At 35.4% G+C, this 15445-nt stretch overlaps 1 protein-coding gene across 1 annotated transcript in view; it reads right to left on the reverse strand.

Moving 5' to 3' along the window:
* The window catches only part of RAPGEF4 (Rap guanine nucleotide exchange factor 4), a 186629-nt gene that overhangs the window by 35980 nt on the left and 135204 nt on the right, over nucleotides 1-15445 (reverse strand). Inside the window, exons 10-15 of the mRNA XM_087949706.1 lie at nucleotides 11526-11610; nucleotides 10148-10208; nucleotides 8229-8305; nucleotides 6896-7042; nucleotides 5577-5695; nucleotides 57-145 (exon numbers count right to left, since the gene is read on the reverse strand). Coding sequence (XP_087805832.1) covers nucleotides 57-145; nucleotides 5577-5695; nucleotides 6896-7042; nucleotides 8229-8305; nucleotides 10148-10208; nucleotides 11526-11610 — 578 coding nt within the window. The remainder of the gene's footprint in view (nucleotides 1-56; nucleotides 146-5576; nucleotides 5696-6895; nucleotides 7043-8228; nucleotides 8306-10147; nucleotides 10209-11525; nucleotides 11611-15445) is intronic.

Here is a 15445-nt window from a genome sequence, read left to right on the forward strand (position 1 = left end):
GAAGATTTTATTTCGTAGATAAAGTTACAAATAAGAGTTTTATTAAACTGGCCTACCCATTCCTTCATTTAGCGTTGATTCTAGTCGCATCGTTTCTAGAAAGTGTTCTAAAATTTTGTCTGGAGTTCCCGACATTACAATATATCTGAGCAAGAAAAAAAGAAAGAAAGAAATTTGTCTCTGCATCACCCAAAGGGATAATGTCCTTGGAACTTTTTATAAACGTAGTAATTGACATGATCACTGCAGTACAATAATGTTAAAAAGCCAGAACAAAAGCAATTGAAAGTCACATGCTGAAAAAAGACTTAGCCTGATATTTTCACATATAGGGTGAACTCACTAGATAGGTGATGTCAAGTGTTGGGGAAATCAGGAGATTCAGACAATTCAAATGGGTATAAAGATCTATTGCAAGAGTACACTCTCTGCAAGAATCAGCCCAACTAGCAGTCAAGGGAAATGGGTGGGAGATAAGAAAGCATTCAAGGTGGTCTGGACTTAGATCGCTTGCGGGCACACAGGGACTTGTGACTTATGATGTGTTTGACCCCTCCCTCGGGCTCAGTCTGGTCATCTCCTACAGGTGATATTCCATAGGTCAAACTTCAAACTTGGCAAGTTTAAGACTTGTGGACTTCCCAGAAGCTAATATGACTGGAGGAGGAATTCTGGGAGTTGAAGTCCACAAGTCTTAAAGCTGTCAAGTTTGAAGACCCCTGCCATAGGTGAAGAAGGGGGACCAGCTCTACCAAGGACACATTTTCCCCAGGAGCCGTTTCTTGCACTACTGCATTGCTTAATTTTATTAGCTCTTTTTCAGATACACCACAAATATATTCAGAGATAAAAAGGAAATGAATCCAGATGGTTACAAAAGAGGTAAAGTGAAAGGGAGGGAAAAAAAACTGAGCTGTCACAATTTCAATGTCATGCTGAAGAAGGTAAGATTGATGAGATACAACAAATAAGCATCTGTCATCAGAAATTTCTAAAAAGAAGTATCATATTAACAACACTACACTAGGCAATGTAACTCAAGGGCCAATTGGGATATGAAACACTAATTCTTCTAAGTATATTAAATTCAACACTCCTTTATTCAGGAGTGAATGCTCAAGGGCAGCTACTTACAGAGTGAGCTGCAGTGGGTCCAAAAGAGAACTGGCTAGGGTGTGTAAAGATTAAATTCAAGTGTTACTAAGGCTAAGAAGGAATACAGCATCCATTTTCTGTGAACATAACATATTCTTATTTCTACTCTATGACAAGTTGATTCCAATCTGAAGACCCATATACAATATTTTACACACAGAGACACACACAGTTCAACACCCATGAGATTGGAATGCTATTAAGCTTTAATCAAAATATGAATATCAGGAACCATGAACAACACATCATAAATCACCAAATGAAAGCATGAGATTATAAATTCTATCCATATCAGTAAATATAATTTTAAAATCATGTTGTATGAGAAGATTAAACAACTTTTGCAGTAAAACTGTGTAATATCCTTGCAGTAGTTGGCATGTAGAAAGCTGATTTAACTATTTTAAAGAAATATATGGTTTCGCATATATTGCAAATTGAAAAGAGAATTCAGATGGTTTCATTATGGAATTATTTTCCAAAATTGTTGAGATGTATATATCTGCCTCGAATTCAAATATCTTTTGTCTGATTACTGTCTCGTTTGCAAATCTTCCTCTTGTTCCTTAAGATTGTTCTTACAGTTGAATTTAGCTTTGTTCAGTTTCAGGTTTTTTTTATTATCACTTAAATTTCATCACCGGTTATGGTTAAGGACTTCTTTTTGTTAATCTATAAATTTTATAAGGAATGTTTTATTCTGATATTCTCCCATTTCTTCCAGATTAGATTCTGTTAGACACATAATCTGGAATAATATTTAAGAAATTGCTCCATCATCTGTTTCCTTATAGAAGTATGTTTATTTCCACTCCAATCCTATTATTTCATAACTGATAGATCAGCAGTTTACCTAATTTACTGCCCTTTTAATAGTATTTATGTTTAATTAAATTCAACATTATAAGTCTTGCTTATTTCAATAAACCTAGTTAGTTTCATATTGGTTTTTATCTTTTTTCCAAATTCAAAACTGCTTATGCCTTGATTCTAGTTGTTTCAGATTACTCAATCATATATCCTTCTGATTTTGCAAGGTTTTCTTTCTGTTTGATGCCAGAGAGATAAAACAAACCTCTCAGAAATCTTGCAGACAAAGAGATAAAGGCTAAATTGATTGGGCAAAAGCTTTTTAGTTCCTGATAATACTACAGTTTAATATCCTCTTGTAATAATAAAATTTATTGAATCTCTACCTTTTTGATCAATAACTTCCTCTATTTAGTTTTACAATTATTGGATTATGAGCTGTATAACTAGAAGCTGTGGCTTGGATAACAGTGAATAAGAAATCCAGCACATGTCTATGAGCTTTAGGAACTGAAGAGTACAAAGTTTTCACTCTCTGTGTAGGAAATTTGTGTCTCCATGCATCCAAGAGAAAAAAAATAACATAATAGACTGAGATTTGTGGGGAGAGTTCATGATATTTCTTTTGGTAAAATAGTTTTATTGATATGTGGGGGAAACCTCATACATATCTCCAAGGATTATGTCCTTTTAAGATTTCAAGGAGAAATTGAAAAAATATTTCACAAAGTTTTATTTATCATTCAGAGCTTAAATAGGGAAGGCATTATTTTTCCAGATTCTGTGTAAAAATGTAATATTATTTTATATGTGTTCATTTCAATTTTAATATTAATATTAATTAATATTTAAATGTAATATTGAAACTGTAAAATGTAGTGTTTCTGTAGGAGATGATCAAGCTAAGCCTGATGGAGGGGTCAAATGCATCATCAGTTTGGAGTACCTATGCTCCCTTAAGAAATCTAAATCTAGAGCCCTTGAACTCCCTTGACTCTTACCCTGTGCCAATTTGCCTTGATCATCAGTAGATCAGATTCTTGTGTATATGTAACATGAAATAAATTCACAGTGCTTTTGAACCCTATCCCGGCTCTTGATTTCTTGTGCCTAATAGTTCCATAATATTATGGATCTTCTTCATCTTTGATTTAATTTTCTAAAATCCACTGTAAAACTACAGGGGTAGCTACTTCATAGACAGCTACTTCCTTATTTCCTATCTATCCAAGGCCATAACTGTTGACTGAGATTTTTACATTCCAATAGGTTTAAGTTGTCATTTTTAATGAGTTTCTCTGGAAGACATATAATAACTGTTTTGCCTTTTTAACTTAGAAAATGTTTTTTTTTTCTGTTTTTAACTTTGAAAAATTGTTTTTTTTCTTTTACATGGATTATCCAGCCCATTAATATTGGTTGAGAACATTTTATTTTGATGCATAATAACAATGTTTAAGTTAATTTATGAACAGGTACCTGCTACTTGATTCAGTTTTTGTTGTTCTATTCGAAGTCTTTATTTCCCTGCTCTATTACAGATAAGGACTGAAACATTCTATTAGCATCAAAATTAGCATTAATAGGGTCCAAATATTTCCTAGCATCCCAAATGACCACCAGATAAAATGGAGGAGCCCATCTGTATTTGATCTTTTTATCCTGAAAAATAGTTGTAAAAATCTCAAGATTTGTCATCCTCCTAAATATATCTAAAAGTACATCTAGTAAAATCCCTCCCCCACCAGTTTTACAGTAGTTTTATTTCATTTTGTTTCAGTATTGTGTCTTTAGTTGTTATGAAAATTTTTCAAGTATATCTCATGGCAATTTTCCCTTCCATGTTTCTCAAGATTTTATTCTGAATATTTCTTGAATTTCATCCAGATGCAGATGTCTTTAAGTCTTAAATAGGTTTTCCATTTCTCTTTATATACCTTCTCTACTCAAATATTCAAGTATACCTCAGAGCTTTGTTATTTAATGCAGTTCTGTTTCTGCTAGTTCTAATTTAATTTAATTCTTGTTCAGTTCTGTTTGATGAAACCTCTGAACTGAAAAAAGTTCCAGATGGCACATTTGCCATTCTTTTGTCTTGATGTCTATGGAGATTCTCAGTCATCCAGGTCATGATTGTCTCAAAGGTGTTTGTCCAATTGCCTTTTAAAAAAGCACCTTTGAGTAGATTCTTTTATCTCCTTATTCTGATGCTGCACTTGTTAATTTGTTAAATCTGTCATTAATGTCAGGCTTCACACTCATTATGTCTCTTGATTTCAATATTGCTTCCATATCTTGTTGTCTTTACTGAATAGTTTAGAATGATGATATTCCATTGTACACAACTCACCCATTAGAAATAATTGAAACTGAGGAAAACAAACAGACGAATCAGCTGGGCTACTTCCAGTTTGGTTTCTCCTCTATTCCTGCTAAATTTTGCTTATTTTGCTTTCAGAATTTCTATTAATTAAACTTAATCATGGCAAATTATAACATTAAGACTAAGATATCAAATAAAAGAAAATTCAATAATCACTAATAACAAGATATATAAATGACCATTAAGACCTAATGGAGGGAATTACATAAGTGACTAACATATGCATGTAAAGCTGTAACTCATATTAAACACTGAAGCCATCTATTAGAAATTCATTTTCCTGGTTCTATAGAGATATAGCACAGGAGCTAATGGGGAGATATCCTACTTTCATATTTTGTCCTGGGATCTAGAGAAGAGTTTTAAGTAAGTGTGAAATCTCAGTCAAAAAGACCATAAAGGGAAAAAAAATAACATATTGAAAGATATCCTATCTTAAGAACCCTATCTGATATGGCAAGGAAAATGTAGGAGATGGCCAGGGTGAGCCTGAGGGAGAGGTCAAATGCATCATTAGTCTCAAGCTACTTCATGTCCACGAGAGATCTGAGTCCAGCCCACCTTGAGTTCCACTGACTCTTGTCTACCACCAATTTGCTTTGACTGTTAGTAGTTCAGATTGTTGTAGAGAGCATGAGCTTCCAATAAACCTTTATATTCATTTTAAACGACCTAGACTTCCTGCACTTGACAGGAAACTGGGCAGGAGAAAAACTGAACTACAGGAAAAATGAAGCAACAGCTGAATGGTGTCACACTTATAATCTAAGTCATAATGAAAAGAATGTAGGACACAGAGCAAGGGAGAGGATCAATACAAGTTTGTGGCCCAAGCAGAAGTAGCAATATATAATAACAAACAATAATAATGACCTAACAATTTGGAAAGAGATAAGGACATATAAAATAATATTAGAAATGAAAATCCAGTAAGTAAAATCTTTATAGTAACTTTTCTTATGGTTTGTGATTTTTTTAAAACAAAAGTTGCAATGTTTGATGAGTATTCACGCTGAGAACTGCATAGAATGGTTGTGGGAAATTACGGGTCTTAACTAGCATGCAATGATAAATCATGCTTTCTATACAGCAAGGGAACAGATTATTATTCTTTTGAAATGTGGCACAACTCATTCCTTCATAGAGAGAGGGCATGATGTAAATTGAGTAAAATCATTTGGAATTATTAAACATAATGTGATATTGATAATCATGAATGAGAACATACTTGTGCTGCAGAGGCTGTGCATTTCCTTGATTAAAAGGCCTGTTTCCTGCTGGGACCTTCTCTAACACCAGGACATCTTGGTCATGTTCCTTCAATCTTACTGTGTTTGCTTCAACATCCTGAAAAAGGATTTGAACTGTCAATATGGTAGGTACTAAATGTCAAAAGAGTAGCTTGGATCCTAATACTAATACTCTATAGAGGCAGATCCAGCGGAGATTTTACAGGAAGAAGAAAGGGAAGAAGCAACATTCACCCATTCCCCTTCAGCTCTCTCCACCATTCTATTATGAGCTGATAGTTTGGAGTTGGTCAGTCCCTAAATTAAAATAAATAAAATAAAAGGATGAATAAATTAATACATTCCCTCCATTTTCAGATTCTGATACTGGAATAGAGCTGGAAAAATCCTATGCCTGAAGCATTCCTGATAACCATTTCAGTTTCTCTTGGCCTGTAAGAAGTAACACCTCAGCAGGTTGCAGCCTCTAGCTGACCTGGCTGATTTCTGAAACTAACCAGGAGTAAATAGTTCCATGAGGATTCATTTGGGGATTCCAGAACTGTTAGTTAAGCTGGAAAATCGAAAAACCATTCTGGGGAAGAAAATAGAAACCTATTGCCCAAAAAACCTGTGTAGCCGAAGTTCACATAAACTTAAGGCTAAGTTTATGTTTTATGATAATTGTAATACAGGTAGTCCTCAACTAACAAACACAATTGAGCCCAAATTTTCTGTTGTTAAGCGAGACAGCTGTTAAGTGAATTTTTCTCCATTTTAGGACTTTCCTACCACAGTTGTTAAGTGAAGCACTGCAGTTAGTAAACGGTTGTTCAATGAATCTAGCTTCTCCATTGACTTTGCTTGTCAGAAGGTCGCAAAAGGTGACCTCATGACCCCGGGACATTACAACTGTCATAAATATGAGTCAGTTGCCAAGCATCTAAATTTTGATTATGTGACCATGGGGATGCTGTGAAAGACGTTCATAAGTCACTTTTTTCAATGCCGTTGTATGTTTGAACACTCACTAAATGAGCTGTTGTATGTCGAGGACTATCTGTAGTAGTTTGCTCTCATGAGCAATTCACTCATGATAAAACATAAACATGATGTCATCGCAACATTCAGTAGAGCTTCTCACTCAGAGAGATGACACCAAAAACGTCTAGACCACATAGTTTCTGCAATTCTTAAATAAATGCAAGAAACCTCAACATGCAAAGACTTGGGAGATATGATATTTAATATATTTACCATTCAAAAGCAATCCCTTATTCAGGGTAAATGAATCAAGGTTGTTTTTCTGCACACTCACCCGGAGTATCCTATTAAAGTCTTCTTTATCTACTCTCAAGAAGTGGCAGTTCTCTTCCCGTAAAACAATGGAAGCTGCTCTGGGAGCATCGTTCACTAATGCTAACTTGCCAAAATCATCACCTTCGTGCAGAGTACACACCACACCCTAAAAAAGACAACAGAAATAGCAACGAAAATATATTCACAGGGGAAAATGCTATAATTTTCATCTTATTCTATTGACACTTCATATACACACAATGGATTTCAAATAGTGTGACAAATGCATCTGGCAGAAAATTAACACCCAATATACCGCTGGGGAACAAAGCATGGCAACTGGTCATTATGAATACTGGGGGGGAAAGGGCAAAAAATATGGAGTTAGTCTGCTGAAACTGGGTTCAGAAATGGACAGACATCTAGTTCCATAAATGAAGCCAAGTTTGCCTTTTGACTCTCTTTGTAAAGTTTGGCTCTCGGTCCTTATCCTCAGGCTTGAGTAGAAACTCAAAGCCCAATTGACCAATTACGCTTTTCAGAAAATATATTTTACTTCCAGTTCTTCTGACCCATTTAAAAAGACTTTCAATCAGAATGGTCTATAATTACAGGCAACAGAGTACAATTGTAGGATGTGATTACAAAATATTTTATTTTTCTAAATGGAGATAGAATATTATCTCCATTGAACATATGAAATAAAGGGCCATACACAATCTGATACTCATTATTTTAACTGGGGATGCCAGAAGGTGATTCAAATATGTGCATGTGTTCCATCAATTCAAGTAAAGTTTCTCATGTCTACATGCAGGGGCCATTTATGGGACAGGCTATGAGAGACTGGGTGAGCAGGGTCTTACTTGTGCAAAAAACATCACGGGTATTGTGGAAGAGAGAGCAAATGCAAACCCAGGCTTTGTTTTTATACCACATTAGATATTGGTTAATCTATTTCTGTTTATATATAGTTTAAATGGCAATTTTCAGTAAAATTTAGAAACTCCCTTTTTTTTCCTGAATCAGGATCTATAAAGACATCATAGGTTGCACCCAATCGTAGTGAAGCCATGTGACACTAGAAGTTCATTTTAGAACACAATTTTCATTGGCTTCCTCATATCCACTATAGTCTTGCAAGATTCACAAGAACAATATAGGAAATTGGGGGAGGAATTGGTGAAAACCCTGTGAATTGTTTTGTACAAGCCAAATTGTTTTTTCATTGGTGCCACCAATGTACTTAGCCTATTGCTTCCACAACAGAAAGGAAACAGCTCCTAGGGAAAACACATGGATACACACGTGTATGAAATAAAATAATATTAAGAAATTGTACAGGACAATACCTTTCCATAAATTACTACATTGACTGAACCCTTCAGAATAATATACCAAGAGGTCCCCTCTTCTCCCTGATTAAATACTGCGAAAGAAAGAAAAAGTAGTTAAGCCAAACAACTTTTAATTGTCCAAGATCTTGCAAATTCTACATTAAAAACTATTGGATTATTGACATTCCTGCGACTAGATGCACCTGAAGCAAAAGTGCCAATCTGTACCTCATTGTTCCTCCAGGAAAGATGTAGGGTACCTACGACCAGTCATGCTATTTTGCTATTGGTAGTAAATCTACAGCCACCTTTTTTCACTCATTAGCAAAAATGCAATGGAACTAAATCAAATAACTGACAACTTTCTTGTCTCTTCATGACATCCAGAATCAGTTGGCTTGAAGCAATGATTTCTTTCTGCACTGGCCTGGCTTTGGCTTTTTTTAATGCAACTATCTTGCAAAAGACAACCATTTCATTTAAAAATTTAGACTCAAAAGTCCAGTGTGTACTTGTGAAAAGAAGCTTCTGGTGTTGCTTTTAACAATTACAGTAGAACTAAAATCCCATCTAAAGCTCAACTTAATAAGTAGCAAAATGAGATTGCAGAGTTCTGAGACGGAAAGCAGACAAATCTATTTGACTATGAGTAAAATCGCATTTTAATGTTTTTACACATGGCAAAATTTTATTGCAAAAAAACCAGCAGTGTTTCTTTAGCAACATTATAACTGTAGCACTATAGCAATTAGCTTTTTTTTTGCCTTATAAGAATTATTATTCTTATCTATTAACAGTTGTCAGAGCTACTTTTGGCTGGTTTTCTTCTTCATGATTCAAGCCCTACCCAAGGGCTCGGAAATCTGAATATCTAATTATGCATGATGTGCCCAGCAGTGCTGTTGTTTGTACTGAACCGATGTGTTCCAAATTTAGGCAATCCGAATTCTAAGCGCTTGTGCAATGGCACTTAAGGCTCAAATAAACGATTGGTACCCCTTTGACTTCTCCTTCCATGTTTTTGCAATCTCTATTTGTAAATCACAGTATTTTGCAATCTTTTCCAATTCCTCGTCTTCTATGTTACTATTTCTTGGAATGACTACAACAATAAATCAAACATGGTCCTTTGAAATGGTGTGTCTGGTGGTCATTGAGCAGTCAGAATTTCAGATCCCATTAAAGTTTTGCTTTGTTGTTTTCAACTATTTTATCTGCGATTTTACATTTCTACTAATTGTGTTTTTACAATGAACCTGTACTTTTTCGTCCCTCCTAATGTAATATGGGATGAAGACGGGCGGTTCTTAAATATGAAACAAATAAAAAATATGTTTGATCATGCCTTTCAATGGTAAGCTGTCTATGGGATTTTATTACATGGTCAACAGTCTCATTTTCATTTCAGGATAATTTACATTCTATAGCCAAAATGGTTTATTTATTTATTTTATTTTTGCCTTGATGGCTTTGTAGCACATGGTCTACGAGGAAGCACAAAGAATCCCTTCTGTATATTCCTTCTGCCATATTCTGACAACATCATCACTGTCATCAATATTAATCGATCTTGGTTTCACATGATAATCAATTCAACTGACTCTAGATTCCATAATTATATTCTGCTACAACAAATGTATTTCATTCAATTATCTATCAAATTTAATTGAGATATCATTGGAGCTTAAGGCCAAATAGGTAGAGTTACAAAATACATAAAATTATGAAAGTTAGATACTACACTCCAATCCCCTTAGGGCTAATCATTGCCCAGACTAAAATCCAAGTTTCAGATTCTCCAATTTCCTCCTAATAGAAATAGCCCAGTACATTTTGAGCTTTTACATTCTTGGACTTTTCAAATTGCACAGAAAATACAATTTTCTCAATTGCAGATAAGCCTAAAACTACCATTAAAAAAAAGCTTTACTTACAAACTGTCCCTGCTTTGGGATGTGATTCAAATACCAGAACACCTGCTAATTCTCGTTTTACCTTGAAGAAATACACACAAGCATTACATATAAATTGTTGATATCCTTGAACTGTATGGCTATCTGTAAACTCAAATGGGGAAGGGAATGGGAAGGGAGGAAGCACCAAAATATTTCAAAAGATGTTAGGCAAAAATCTCATGTCTCCTGAAATCAGCAAAAGAGAGTCCTCAAGACGTAAATTCATGATGTAAAGCTCCTCTCACAGACAAGGCTAGAATTGCATGTCAAGGAAATATAATCCATAATATGTACCACTGTATTCACATGCTAGACAATCTTTATTGTTCAGAGGTTATGGCAGCCATACCATAGTTGACAAGTTGACAAGCTTTGAGCAGGTGGGTGAGAGAGAACAAAATCTATATCCAGTTATATTTCAAATAATTCATGTTCTTTTACAATGCTGCCTCCTAAGAAGACAAGTCTTGAGCTATCCTATCTCGATCTTCCTGAAGAAAGCTGTATGTTTTACATTCTCTGCATTCCTGCTATCTTGTCTAATGTTTCCCACAAGTCAGACTTGAGTATCCTTGCTACCAACAGGACTCGGACACTTCACTATATATATTATGGTCTGAAAGAGAAAATTATACAGAACACACAAGAGTCTGAAAAAATCCCAGACAGACTAATGTTTGATTGTAGTAATCGATGGCAATGCATTGGTACCATCATATATTCGAACAGAAGACATAATCTCTTGCATTAATGAATAATATAAGGGCATAAAATACATTCACATTCAATGAGTATTACGAATGTCTGTGTTCTCATAGTCTTCTCTCCCACATGAGAAAAAGCAATGGATAGGTTGAACCTTTTAATTGTTTCTTCCCTGTCCAAAACAGCCATGGAAGATCTGCATGTATTGGCCAATAATACTGGGAAGGACAAGATGAACATGTATGTATGTATCTTGCTTTAGGGAGGAAGTTCCCTCCTGGAAGGTATTCTCTATAAGCAGAACTGCTGAGTCTAAGTAGCAATCTTAACAATTAAATCCATCCGAAAAAAAGAGCCTTCAACAGCCTGGAATTGGATCAGAGAAAGATCAAGCCTGCAGCTTTAATGGTTATCATTTCCCCCACCAGAGATGTTGATAAAATAAACAATAACCCTTTCCAAATCTTCATCTCTATTCATCTGTATGGAGCTTACACTTTTATGGCCATCTTAAAGAAGCAGAAGGCAGAGGAAAGTTTGGGATGTTACTATATGCAACCCATATTTATAAATAGCTAGTCACTAATCAGCCTTAGGCTGCCTGCCTGCCTGCCTGCCTATCTTAAGTTAATAAAATATTTTTAAAACTCACTGTTGTTGAAAGATGAGATAAAGCTTTAATGTGCAAAAGTTCTTCATAAATAATTTCGAGATCATCCACAGTCCTCTGGCCAGGTCTATTATAAAAGATAAATACACAGCCATTATGTTACATTACAAATGGTTTGATTTTCAATCATATTGTTGGTTCAAGAAATTATATAAATGATCTCAACTCAAAGTGCTACCATAGACAATATTCTGCAATCTACTGTAGTACCAATAGGGAGGGGGCTTGCTTTCAGCCTTGTCAATTAACAGAGACCCAGGAGGGGCCTCTGTCGCTGCCCCATCCCTTTGGAACAGCCTCCCCCCGCCCCCGAGTGCTGTAGGCGCCCCCCATGCCCAGCTTCAAACAATTTCAAAAAACCCTTGTTTTTCCCTAGGCTTTGGGACAGGATGTTTCTGATTACCCCCTTTTAATTGGGCCCAAGTATGTTGAATGTTGTTCCCTCAGTTGACTGTTCCTTTTAACTTTGTGAGGCTGCACGGAGTCCTTTTGGAGCTGGGCTGCCTAGAAATTTCATAAATAAATACATAAAGTCTGCAATTGTGATTATTCAGGGGTTCACAGCACACCTGATTTCTGTACTTGCCTCATGCAGATGCTGCTTCATTTACTATTAGGACTGATGCACAGTCATATGGTGAACAGTAAAAACTGGTACAAACAGTGTAGAACATGTGGTTTCCCTCCTTTGTTCTTCTATGCAGTTTCCTATCCTTCTAACTAGATCTGAGAGTCCCCTTTTCGAAGTAAATTTCAGGAGTTCATGGAAACAATTCCAACTGCAAAAAACTAAATGGATTCTACTTAGTATTTATCTATTTGTACATTTAACCTCCAGAATACAGTAAAATCAAGTCAATGTGTTTTGCTACCATTTCTTTTCTATAGAGATTTTATGTCATCTATCATGAATAATTGTTTTTAATTAAACTGAATTTATTTGAAATTCATTAATTTATTTCAATGTATAGAACTAATCAATCATACTTCATCTGATTGGGTACCCACCCTAACAATAAGTAAAATATTATTTTCATGAGCCAATAGTAGCGGACTGAGCATATATCAGACCTGAGTCAACTAAGAAAGAATACTTCCCATTATCACTGAAGTTGTTTACATAGTGTTCACTCAGTTGTTGTTTATGAGTGTTCACTCATAAAATAATCTTACATCTTCCAATTTGAAAGAGATGCAGGACTCCATCCTATGGATGTAGGAAAATAATGTCTTTTCTAGAGAGAAAAAAATCTAGGAAAATGTTGGAGATCTTTCAGACTAGTATAAACCAGACCCAAACTTGCTTCATGTCCATATCCAAATAAGATCATCCAGGTCTAGCAACCTGCTAAGATAGAAAAGATATCCAAGGAATGCCAAGACTGTATGCTAAACTAGAAATTTAAAAACAAAAATCTGAGAAGGCGGGGACAAACGTCTTCCAGGAAACTGCATAGCCATGGTAACAAAATCACTAGGAAGAGAGCAAAGGTCACAGGAGACTAAAGATGTTCATCTGTTAAATTAAATTCCAATTCAATCCAGTAATAAGCTTTTCTTTTGTGCAGTCACAAAATAAATTTGTGAAAACTACTTTGCCCTCCAAACCACAAATTCTGTTCAGAGCTAAAAAGAGCTGATTATGCACAATACACACACAACATACACAAGTGAGACATATCTCCCTTGATGGTGTGACATTCAGGGATATATTTGGGAGGAATAATCCCTTAGACATGAAGCCATTTGAATAATTCTGAGCTACTCATTTCAGTTTTTGCTGGGAAACGTCCAACCAGGCAGGAAGGAAGAATCAAGAAGGGAATTAGCCTTGAATTGTTGTACAGCTATAAGAGATCCAGAATTGACCCCTGCCCCCTCCAAGCTCACTGGAATCTTATCTATCTTTCCCAAGGAAAGGCTATTAGTCCTGGGGAAATTCCTGTATTATAGGCAGAATATATACTAAAGTAGTAAGCTTGAACTCTACTCATGCGGATCTGGTTGCTTGCCCTGACAATCTTAGGAAGAAGGCCATGGCCAAACCATTTCTGAAAAATGTTGCCAAGAAAACAGTACAGACCTATGTATGCAATCACTAGGAATCAGGGTTGACTCAAAGGATGTGACACGCCCATACACAGTCAGGCTTCACACCAGGCACAGCTTACAAATATGGTGACACTGTGTTTCAGAACATGGTTCTTTGAGCTGAGCAGCTTTTCCTGGATGCAGAATTTAAAAAGTTTCTTCCTTCATACGCTGCTTGGCAGAGATTTATTTATTTGAGAATCACAGATGATAATGTATGGAGAAAGTAGGGCTGCTCTCTAAAATTCAGGAGTTACTTGTTGCATGTCCTCTGTCTCTTCACACAGTTCTCTTGAAGTAGACATCTTGCCATCGATACAATGGATACTCTCCCCCCCAAATAATCTAAATCAGATCCATAATTCCTACATAAGTGTGTGCCAATGGGAAGGGGAGGTGAAAGCATGATGTCAAGATATCATCATGCAAAGGCCATGAGTTATGTATTTGCATCAGGCTTTGGGATGTAAGGATGAAATGTCAACATATGTGTGATGACATCACTATGCGTGTATAGTTATTTTGGCACACTGTGTTTTGGCATCAATGCCACTGCTCAGAATGACTAGTCGTAATTGAAGAACAAACAAATCACTACAAATACTGTGACATTCTAGTTTGCCTCTTAGAAAATCAAATGGGTAGCAAGCAAGATAGGAACCATCATCATACAACAACTGCCTATTTCAATAACACGTCTAACATGTTCCCATAAACCAACATTTTTGCTAAACAGCTAAATCAAATTCATATTAAAAAAATTTAAAAATCCATTTTGGTTGTCACTTTTGAATCGCACGGTAATTTTTAAAATAGAAGTCACATCGTTCGAACAGTTTTTCAGTGCATGAAACAGATTTGTATTTCTTAATACATGCATCATTAGAACCAGGCAGCTTTGTTTGTAGCACTTTCTTAAAAAAAAAAAAAAGCTAATTTGAGATTTAGAGCAATGTATGTTTTTTAATAAAAAGGAGGGGGGAACCCCTACCAAGAGCAACCAGAGTCTGCCAATTTTCTCTTTGCCTTTTTATTCTATTTTTTTTAACACTACAGACATTCTTTCATCATTTGACAGTTAAAATGTTGCAGTGTAATAAATAAAGAAATTTTAAGGTTCCCTGTCAAAACAAGTGACACATTTTGCAAGTGTGTTTCAAACTCAAAACAATAGAAAGCACCTTTTAAAGCAGCAGTGCCATGATACAATCAAATGCTCAAAGTAATCTTTTCAGCATTTTTAAAAAAAAATAAAGAAAAAATACATTATTTCTTTCTTGGTAATTATATGGATTTTGCAACCTCTTGAAGAATTGGAAGTCAAAGGCAGCAGCTGTGGTAATTTACAAGCAGAGGATATTTTTCAAATCAACCCAGAGCCAATATCCTACACTTCCTGTGAACTTTAATAATAGGATCATGATAATAAATATGTATCTGGACTATTCCACAGACTGAAAATCACTGCTAACTTGGTGGAAAACTTTCTGCACCTGGAAAGTTAGTATTCAGTGAAGATTAGCCTAGACTCTTTCTGCCTAAAAATAATTTTTCACCCAGAGAATACTTTGTACAGCAGAAATTTCCATCATATAGTAATAGGGCATGTTAAAAAGATACAGTGTAATTATAAGATCTTGGCAACCAAGCCCATGAATATACCTGATTTAGTTTAGGTCTTTTGCAAAGCAAAAGCAAAGCAAACATATCTGAGTTATCATTTCAATCAGTTTTTTTTTTTGCATTGTTTCTTATAGCTAAATACCAAAACTCCACATGCCCTGCCAAGCATACATACAGGTGAAAGGTTT

The sequence above is a fragment of the Notechis scutatus genome, chromosome 1 (assembly GCF_049901735.1).
Source record: "Notechis scutatus isolate UNSWTSFEM ecotype Mainland chromosome 1, rNotScu1.2, whole genome shotgun sequence".
Lineage (NCBI taxonomy): Eukaryota > Metazoa > Chordata > Lepidosauria > Squamata > Elapidae > Notechis > Notechis scutatus.